The 9,979-nt window shown below is 38.2% G+C and overlaps 1 protein-coding gene across 1 annotated transcript in view; it reads left to right on the top strand.

Moving 5' to 3' along the window:
- Positions 1-7,613, top strand: part of rbbp8.L (retinoblastoma binding protein 8 L homeolog) — a gene marked incomplete at its 5' end in the record, with an annotated part of 42,939 nt that extends 35,326 nt beyond the window's left edge. The window contains 4 exon segments of the mRNA NM_001092356.1: positions 1,157-1,229; positions 2,239-2,335; positions 3,106-3,247; positions 6,337-7,613. Of these exon segments, the coding sequence (NP_001085825.1) occupies positions 1,157-1,229; positions 2,239-2,335; positions 3,106-3,247; positions 6,337-6,434 (410 nt within the window). The 3' untranslated portion in view covers positions 6,435-7,613.
- Between the last annotated feature and the right edge of the window lie 2,366 nt (positions 7,614-9,979).

Raw genomic sequence — 9,979 nt, forward strand, 5'->3', positions numbered from 1 at the left:
CTTGAATCTTGACAGACTTCAAACAGCACCTGCTGAGTGGAGAGAAGCAGATCTGCTCTCCTCTGCAGCTCAGTGTAGCTCCACTGACTGCCAATGTTTTTCTGCATGAGCGTCTATTGTTTGGTATTCTATTTGTGATATATTCAAGGTCTTAGCAGTAATTCACATATATATTTGATGACTCCTATATCTTTACATTTAATATATATGGAGTTAATCTGTAAATAAAAGAATAATTCTATTCAGAGTATAGTTTAGATGCATACCAATGTCCTTATAGCTGTCTGGTGGGGTTTCCTGGAGAAATAAATGAGCCACTTTTCATCTAGCAGTTTATAGCCTTGAATAAAATGTAAAAGTATGCTGAAAACCTTTAGTTAAATACACACTGGTCTTAGGTGAGAGGGTCTCATGCTTTATGTAATGGTGCCCTTAGCTACACTGTACTGAAATGGTATAATTACAAGAGCAGTTTCCTGGTACGTAGCTATAGGTAGGTGGTGTACATTTTATTGCTCATTTCCAAGGAGATTCTTGAGTTTATCTTCACTTCTTTCTCCTCTACTGCTATACACAATATATAGTGAATAATGCACCCTAGAGTCCTGCACGGGTCCAATTGGAAGGACCCGCGCCTGACCCAAACCCGTTGTCCCCTACCCTGACCCGCACCCGTCACCCAACAAATCCCCTACCTAGAGCCACTACCCGACCCTATAAGTCAAACTTACCACCCGACCAGGGACCCGTGAAACCAGTGAATCATCTCTGACTGGAAGTGACGTCAATCCCATGCCTGTTCATCCATCATGGGCAGCTTTACCGTCTGAGAAGATAAAGAGCCTCATCCACAACTGCCACAAAATACTTCAAGTTGTCATTGTTGTTAAAGGGGCAATACATGGTATTAAGAACTGGGTATGTAAACTTTTGATCAGGGTCATTTGGGTAATTTGTGTAGTGATTATGATTTAAAAAGAGTAAACATAGTTGTTTGACAATAAATGGCTTCAGCCAACCACCAACCATGAGTGAAAGAAAAGTTTTTGTGTTATCATTCATATTCTCTGTAAAATGGTTAAGAAATCATAAATTCTGCCAGGGTATGTAAACTTATGAGCACAACTGTACATATAATTGTCTTTTTCTCTATCAGAACATGAATCTAAAGGAGAGCCCTATCAGAAGCAGAAGGCGTTTGTGGAGCCATATTTCCAAAGACCTGAACGGTAATGTAAATATAACCCGCCCTGTTTTAGTAGACTATAGACCTGACATATAAATTGTAGTTTGCACTTGCTTTTTTAGTCAGAATACTACAACTTTTTGCTGTTTGAATACACTGGATGCTGTAGTTTAGCAAAATAGTTGGAGGTTTCAATGTATACGGATTAAAGGACAAGGTAACCCAAATTTACTGGGTGCTTATGGTTTTCCCTGGACCAGTGTTCCTTTTAGTGAAAAAATACACAGACCTGGGTAAAATGCTGCAATTTTACGTACCTTTCCCAGTCTTCTTAAGTGCAAGGAGAATTTTACACTTCTGCCTATGCATGGGTCTAAGTCTGAAGAGAGACACCTGGGAAAGACAAGTAAAGATGGCCATACATGGAGAGATCCGCTTGTGTGGCGATGTCCCATCCGATCGAGATCTCGATCGGGGAAGCCCGTCGGGGGGCCCCATACACAGGCCAATAAGCTGCCGACACGGTCTGTCTGCAGCTTTTATCGGCCCGTGTATGGCCACCTTAAGTTGGTGGAGTGGTACTGCATTCATTTTTCCCTAAAAGGAGCACAGCCTACGGGAAAATAACTTTTCAATTCACTGAGGGGTGTCTAACATATTGGCATCACCCAGTGATTGGGCTTTTCTTATGCTTTAAGGGTTTTTCATATCTTAAATTCACTTATTTTTGTAAAGATATTCTGTTTTGATATGTAAGCCTACCAATCTATCCAAAGTCAGCCGTGCATCAGCTGTTTAGGTATCCATGTCAGAGGTTAGACCCCTACCTTCTAAATCAGTGTTTAGATGAAGCAGCTGTAATCCACTGGTAGGCTTGTCATAATTGCTTCACAATCAGCCCAGTCTTGAACAGGTGTAAAGTCTGAAACCAAGCTGCGTGGCCATACTGGTGCGTGCATAGCTGCTTTTAGTATGTTTGTACTACAAAACCTGTTTTACAACTCTTTAATATGCCATTGGTATTTTAGTGAACCCTGTATTTCAATCTGCAGAAAAAAGCCTGCAATTGATTTTCCTCACATTGAAGTTGTTCGCAACAAAGAAGAGAGACGAAAAATGCTTGGGCATACTTGCAAAGAGTGTGAATTAGTAAGTATAAAGGATCATAAGTACCTTCCCTTACTGTTAACTTGCATTGTGTCTATTTTAAAGTTCGTGTTTGTCAGTTTTGGGGCCACTGGGCAGTAACACCCCATAGCAGAGAATGCAGTTCAACTGCTCAAAGCAGTCAATTACTGACATATTGATCAAAGCAGTACATGTTTGTTAGACACTTGTCTGAATTTTAAAATAATCAGTACTGCTTGAACTGCTGAATTCCCTAGTTTGTTATTAAGTAAATATTCCCACTTGGTAACTGATTTTTGTAATGATGTCCCCTAAATAGGTATTATCACGGCAAACGTGTTTAAGTGAATATTTTATATTTTAACCAAAGACTTCAATGTTCTTTGTTTTAGTATTTTTTTTTATCATAAAAGTCATAGTAAAAAACTATAGATGCTTTACATCAAAACCTCATACAAACTTACCATACCTTTTGGCTGAGATATTCACCAGTTTTATTTTGTGTTAATTGCTATAAATTCTTCAGACAATTCTGTAAAGTATCCAGCCATGCACCCAAATGTAAAGTAATAACTGTGAGAGTTCTGATTGTAAGCTATTGGCAGATAAATACAAGAGACTTGTAGACAAATAGTTTTTTGAATGCAGGCTCCTTTGCTCTCTGTGCATTTGTGCTTGTGCAAATACTGACCAAATTTGGTTTATGATGGAGCATCCCTCCAACATAAATTTGCACAAATGTGAAACATGAAGCAAATAGGCTTAATGTCTTGTGTATTGTGTCTTTTCAGTACTATGCCGACCTTCCAGAGGAAGAGAGAGCAAAGAAGCTGGCTTCTTGCTCAAGGCACCGATTCCGATACATTCCACCAAGCACCCCTGAGAATTTTTGGGAGGTGGGATTTCCTTCTACGCAAACATGCAAAGATAGAGGTAAATATAAGCTGACAAATCTACTTAGCTTTCCAGAAAACATGACCAAACCTAAACCTGTACTGTACTTAATGGAGCAGTCAAGAATCATCATCAGCATTTATTTAAATAGCGCCAACAAGTTACGCAGTGCTTTACATTAGATAACAAACAAGAGCAAAAAAAGGTTTTACAGAGTACAATAGGATTAGAGGGCCCTTCTCACAAGAGTTTACAAACTAAAGGTTTAGGGTACAATTGAGAAATAGGGATTTTAGAAACAGATTTATGATTTATTGATTAAGATAAATTGAATAAGCTTCCCTATACAGGTGGGTCTTAAGGGACTGTTTGAAAGTTTAGCCAGTGAAGGGATTTGCGTCTGAGTCTAGCAGCAGCATTTAAAACCGATTGTGAAAGGTGACTTGTTGGGATACCTGCAAGGAGCAGGTTGCAGCAGTAAGGGCGAGTATTTTTGGATGTGTGGTGAAAAAGACAGATGAGAGTCTGTGTGGTTGAGTGAAAGGTGATGTTAATTCTAAGCGGGAGGATCTTGGAGGAAATCTAATGAGTTCTGTTTTAGAAAGCTTCCGTTTCAGTTGGTGCTGTGACATCCAATAGGAGAAAGCGGAAAGGTAGTCTGTAACTTGGAAAAAGACAGAAGGAGAGGGGTCCGGAGTAGATAAGTAGCGTTGGGTGCCATCACCATAAAGGTGATACTGAACGCCAAACGACTGAATAAGTTTTGCTAGTCAAAACCCACAACCTGCTCCCTTGACACCATACCTTCCCACCTCCTTTACACAATCTCTGATACACTCTCTCCTGCACTTAGCCACCTATTTAACCTTTACCTTTCTACTGGTACATTTCCATCTTTATTCAAACAAGCACTAATCACTCCTATATTGGAGCAGCCAACATAGAGCCTTGAGGAACTCCAACAGAGAGGGAACGTAGTAGAAGTAGAGTTAGAGCAGGCAACTTTGAAGGAATGACCAGAAAGATGAGATGTAAACCATGAAAAAGCAGTGTCATGAAATGGCAGGGAGTATAGAATGTCTAGGAGGAGCGGGTGGTCAACTGTCAGAGGCTGCAGAGAGCTGTAGAAGGGGGAGTATGGAATAGTGACCTTTAGACTATGCCAGGAGAAGATCATTCGTTACTTTGGTGAGTGCAGTTTCAGTTGAGTGGAAGCCAGATTGCAGGGGGTCAAGATGGGAGTTGTTAGTGAGATTCTGGACCAGGCGTTTGTAAACAAGCCTTTCCAGCAATTTGGATGTGAATTGAAGAAGGGAAACTAGACGGTAGTTAGTGGGAGAGCTGGGATCATGGGGTGATTTTTTGAGGATAGAAGTGATGACTTGTTTGAATAATGTACCATTAGAAGGGAAAGGTTAAATAGGTGGCTAAGTGCAGGAGAGCGTGTATCAGAGATTGGGTAAAGGAGATGAGAATGTATGGGGTCAAGGGAGCAGGTTGTGGGTTTTGAATGTTTTAGTATCAATGAAATGTTGTCCACTTCCTTCTTTACACATTTTGTGGGTCATTTTATCAGATTTATCAGATTTGTTGAGCCAGTATTAGATCTGCCATGTTTTTTTATATTGTTATTCCATGCTTTCTCTCCTGAGAAAGGAATTGAAAAGTAACTCTGGGGGAAATGTCCAAAATAAATTAGCATTGACAAAATGTTTGGTAAATCATATAATCATAGGTAAAAACAATTAAGTTGAATGGGATAATGGTTATTAAAAGGTTTTGGCTAAGATTCATTATAAATAACCCTTCTCAACAATCCCAATAAATGAAAATATGATTTTCAAAGTATGTCTCACTATAGATCTTCAATGTTTGTAATCATATATGGCAATGGAATACTGAGAAATATATGATTTTACCAGCATTGACAGTAGCAAATACAAAAAAAGCTTTATTATCTTGCTAAGCTCTCTGTATTTTTGTAGTACAGGTATGGGACCTGTTATCCAGAATGCTTGGGACCTGGGGTTTTCCGGATAACAGATCTTTCCGTAATTTGGGTCTTCATGCCTTAAATCTACTAGAAATTCATTTAAACATTAAATAAACCCAATAGGCTGGTTTTGCTTCCAATAAGGATTAATTATATCTTAGTTGGGATCAAGTACAAGCTACTGATTTATTATTACTGAGAAAAAGGAAATCATTTTAAACATTTGGATTATTTGGATAAAATGGAGTCTATGGGAGACAGCCATTCCGTAATTCGGAGCTTTCCGGACAAGGGATCCTATACCTGTACTATATTGTCTTCCTGAGTGCTGTCTAGGTCAATGGTTCGTTAAAACCCATTAGTGTGACATAAAGTTACACGTGCAATATTACAAGCATATGTTCTTGGTACAGAACACAGATTATTTCTATGATAACAAAAAATCTTTTTTTTTTTGTTTTTTTTAAAGCGTTAGCTAATACTGCTGCTCCAGCAGACTTCTGCACTGAAATCGTTTTTTCAAAAGAGCAAACTGTTTTTTTTTTAATTGTAATTTAATTTTGAAATCTGACATGGGGCTAGACATATTGTCAGTTTCCCAGGAGCCCCAGTCATGTGACTTGTGCTCTGATAATCTTTAGTCACTCTTTACTGCTGCACTGCTAGTTGGATTGATATCCCCCCCCATCCCACAGCAGCCCATCAGCAGAACAATGTGAAGGTAACAAGATAACAGCTCCCTGATAGATCTAAGAACAGCACCCGGTAGTAAAAATCCATGTCCCACTACGACTCCTTCATTTACACTTTGTAGGAGAAACAACAGCCTGTCGGAAAGCAGTTCTATAGTGCAGCACTGGCTCTTTCTGAAAGCACATGACCAGGCAAAATGACATGAGATGGCTGCATACACACCAATATTACAACTAACAAAAAAATATACTTGTTGGTAAAATTCAATTTTACATGGTAGAGTGAATTATTTGCAGCGTAAAAAGTGTATTTTAGAAATAAAAACTAGACTATTTCCCTTTAAGCCTTCGTCAAATGGTTAGTTATGTCTATATCAGTTATTTAGCTGATTAAGCAAACAACCACAGCCTAATATGTAATTATGCATTACTCTTTCCTTAAGGCTACATTAAAGAAGAACTCTCTCCTTGCCAACGCCCTCGAAGAAGACAACCTTACAATGCTATATTTACATCGAAGATTAAAGAGCAGAAGACCTAAACCCCACAACAACTGTTTTATACCTAGATATTCAAATATCAGATTTTAAGCAGTCTTGCATATTAAGCAGCCTTGGCTAATTATGCAAAGTTTTAGCTCTAATGTGAGTACATTCTGAGATGAAGGGTTATGTCTTCATGAGAATTTCACATTTAAAGGAGAACTGCTGTTGCTGAATGCACCCAAACTGTTATGAATGTTTAATTATTTTTCACAAATAATTATTTTTTCCTTATAGTTTTTGAGATGCTTATTAGAGTGCTTCCTCAACCTAACTTTCTCCTACTGTAAGCACAGTTGCTAATTTCTGCCTCATGCTAGAATCAGACAGAGCAGTTAATGAGCAACACAAGTGTGTTGTTTGTAGCTGGAACAAAATAATGTTTAGGTTTAGGAAAATGGTTAACTACTTAAAGACAGAATTAACAAAGATTATGCGTGAAACAGATTTATTAACCATCCACTGCAACTTAATTATTTTTATAATTGCAGCAGTTTCCCTTTAACAGAGTGCTTAACCTGTGTCATGCACAGAGTGATGTAATAAGCTTTTTGTACCAGAAATATATGTCATTTAAAAAAATTAGATGTATGTAATTGTATCTGCCTTCAGATATGGAGGAAATTACTTGAAATGTGTTAGGGATTTGAATAGGCTCATTTATTAGGGAGTCCATGTTCTGTTTAGGAAGCAGCAAGGGCAGCCAGTATCCATACACTTAACTTACAGGTTTGGTGTGTCAGTGTACTCATGCTGCACTTCTTGTCGGTCCAAAGAAACCTTTCCTAATATGGACCTGACTTATGACTTAAAGTGATTGTCAGCACTTGCTTTGCAACAATGCTTCAAACAGTAGTTGCAATGCTACGTTTTAGAGGGTAGATGTGAAAATATTCACCACTACTGTATATATACTTTTTGCATCTGCCATGGTGGGGGCATTCACTAGAACAGTGAAATAATTGACTTTGCTATGGTACGGAGTCCCAGGTAGTGCACTTTCTACTTCTAGAAACACTAGAAATGTCTGTTTGCTTTTTCACCAGTTCGCAACCAAAAAAATATATAAATGGGGTTTTTAGCACCTTTTTAACTAGTAGGGTGCTGTGTTTTGCACTGTTGAAATAAATAAAGATTTGTAATACAAGTATAATAAATAATAAAAATGTGAACAAAAATATTGTGTCCAACTGGGATTTCACTAGTCTTTTGGTAGGATTAAAGTTGTTTCTTCCCCCTGTATCTGCTTACTTAAAGGGCATGTAAAGGCAAAAATAAAATCCCATTTTTACTTTAATGAAAAAGAAACCTATCTCCAATATACTTTAATTAAAAAATGTTTAATGTATTTATAAGAAACCTGATTATGCAGTGAAATTCTCCCTTCCTGTACTTGCTATTACTGCTGTGGATAGGAATTGTCAGATGGTCCCTAACTGCTCTGCAGGGAAACGATCATACTTATGAACAGCAGAGGAGCCCCCCGCTATACTTCCCAGCCATGCAGAACTCAAGCAGTTGTTTCACTGTAGAGCAGTTGGTGACTGTGTAGACTTTTGTATTTTTGCCTTTACATCCCCTTTACTGTTTCCAACTCCAGTGGCAGGGGCAAAGATCATGGAGCCAGATTTAAACAGATAAACTGGGATTCTATTTGGAGGATTATTTTACTACAGCCACTGGTTCTGCAGAGTTGGAGAAAGTTTGTATTAAACAATACAAAAACTATAAAATCCACATTAGATTACATGACAACACAGGATCCAGTGCAGTTGGCATGTTCTGATTATTAATCAATCGTGCTGTATCGGCGTCTGGCATTTATTACTTGACTTGTGCTGTTTTGATAATTTATGATGATCCCTAAGCAACCCAGACCACACTGAACATGTGCACAGTCTTGGTCTTGCAAAGATGTTTAAAAAGTTACAAGATGGTGACCCCCTGTAGTTAGTTCATGTTTAGTATACAAAATACAGCATTTCTAGCTTTATTCTATTTTAGACTTTACTTTACCTTTAAAGGAGAATGAAATGTAAAATCATGTGGGAGGGCACAACCTAGCCTACCTGTTCTTTTCCTCCGCCCCAACACTGTCTCCAGCAGTGGTTGGGGGAAACTTTTTATATTTTTAGTGCTGTTGTTTGCTTTTTATATAGGCAGTCCCGTTAATGCTGCTATGCTAGACACATGCTTATGGGTGTCTGTATATAAATCTGGCCCTGGCCTTAAAAGATGATCTTAAATCTCTCATATAATTTACAATGCATGTGCTATAGAACTTGTTGAATTCTTTAATTTAAACCCCCTGCCTCCTACAGGTCAGAAATAAACTATTGTGCTCGATGCACTAAAAGAGACACATTTCTGGTTAAAAAAAGAGAAACATGGCTCTTAAGTTTACAAAGTTTTTATATAGGCAACTGTGGGCTGTCCTGTTAATGCTGCTATGCTAGGCACAGGCCCATGGGTGTCTGTATATAAATCCGGCCCTGGCCTTAGATGCTGACCTTAAATCTCTCATATAATCTACAATGCACGTGCTAAAGAAATTGTTAAATAATTCTTTAATTTAAATCCCCTGCCTCCTACAGGTCAGTAATGCTGGGAAGGAAATAATCCATTTTTCAGGGTCAGTTCTATTCAAATTGCCAAAAAAAGGGCACTTTTTGACTCCAATCAGTTTGGACAGAAGCTCGAGTTTTGATGTAGCGCGTAGTAGAAACCAGCATCAAATACAATACTTTTTAATAATTGATTATTTAATTAAAATAAAGATTAAAAAAAAATTAATTGCAAACGGCTGAAATCCTAAATCATCTTCTAAAAATGAGTATTTTAGTACACTGCAGAGATCTGGCAGAGAGTGCAAAAGACGAGATGTTTTTTTTTGGGGGGGTGAGGTTTATTGTGTCATTGTTTCTAAGTTTGGCGCTAATGCAGCAGTTAAAAATTCAGGCAAAATATCTGCACTTTATAAACAAGCCTTTGCATATACGGCACAAGCAGCAGGGCACCCAGTAATAAGGCGCTCTGGGATTTTACATGATTCTATAGAATACAATGTTCTTGTTTTTGGCAGTAACTCAATTAAGTAATGCTATGAAGGTCTCGCTGGGTTTTTAAGAAATAGCCAAGTGTATCAAAGCCAATACCTGTGTCAGTTGGTCAGAATGTCTTCTACTGCTTTGAGTATTTGAACAGCATTGTCCTCTGTGGATGATAGTGTTGTTCAGTAGCAGTGCTAAGAACCTATCTGAATCCTTGCTCCCTGATTCTTATCACATGTAGTGAGAAGGGATTCAGACAATTTGTTTCCACTCTGGAACAGATTGTTCAAGGGCAGAAATAAACTATTGTGGTCTCTCTGCACTAAAAGAGATACATTTCTGGTTACAAAAAGAGAAACATGGCTCTTAAATTTCCCAAGGGCAGCTATTTGTTGTCCCTGGTGAAATGCAACCACAGACAAGTATTTTTTTTTTTTCTTGCAATGAACATTCCTATCAAAAAATGGTGCATGTGTGCAAAACAGGCTACCGTA

This window comes from Xenopus laevis, chromosome 6L (genome assembly GCF_017654675.1).
Source record: "Xenopus laevis strain J_2021 chromosome 6L, Xenopus_laevis_v10.1, whole genome shotgun sequence".
NCBI classification, from domain to species: domain Eukaryota; kingdom Metazoa; phylum Chordata; class Amphibia; order Anura; family Pipidae; genus Xenopus; species Xenopus laevis.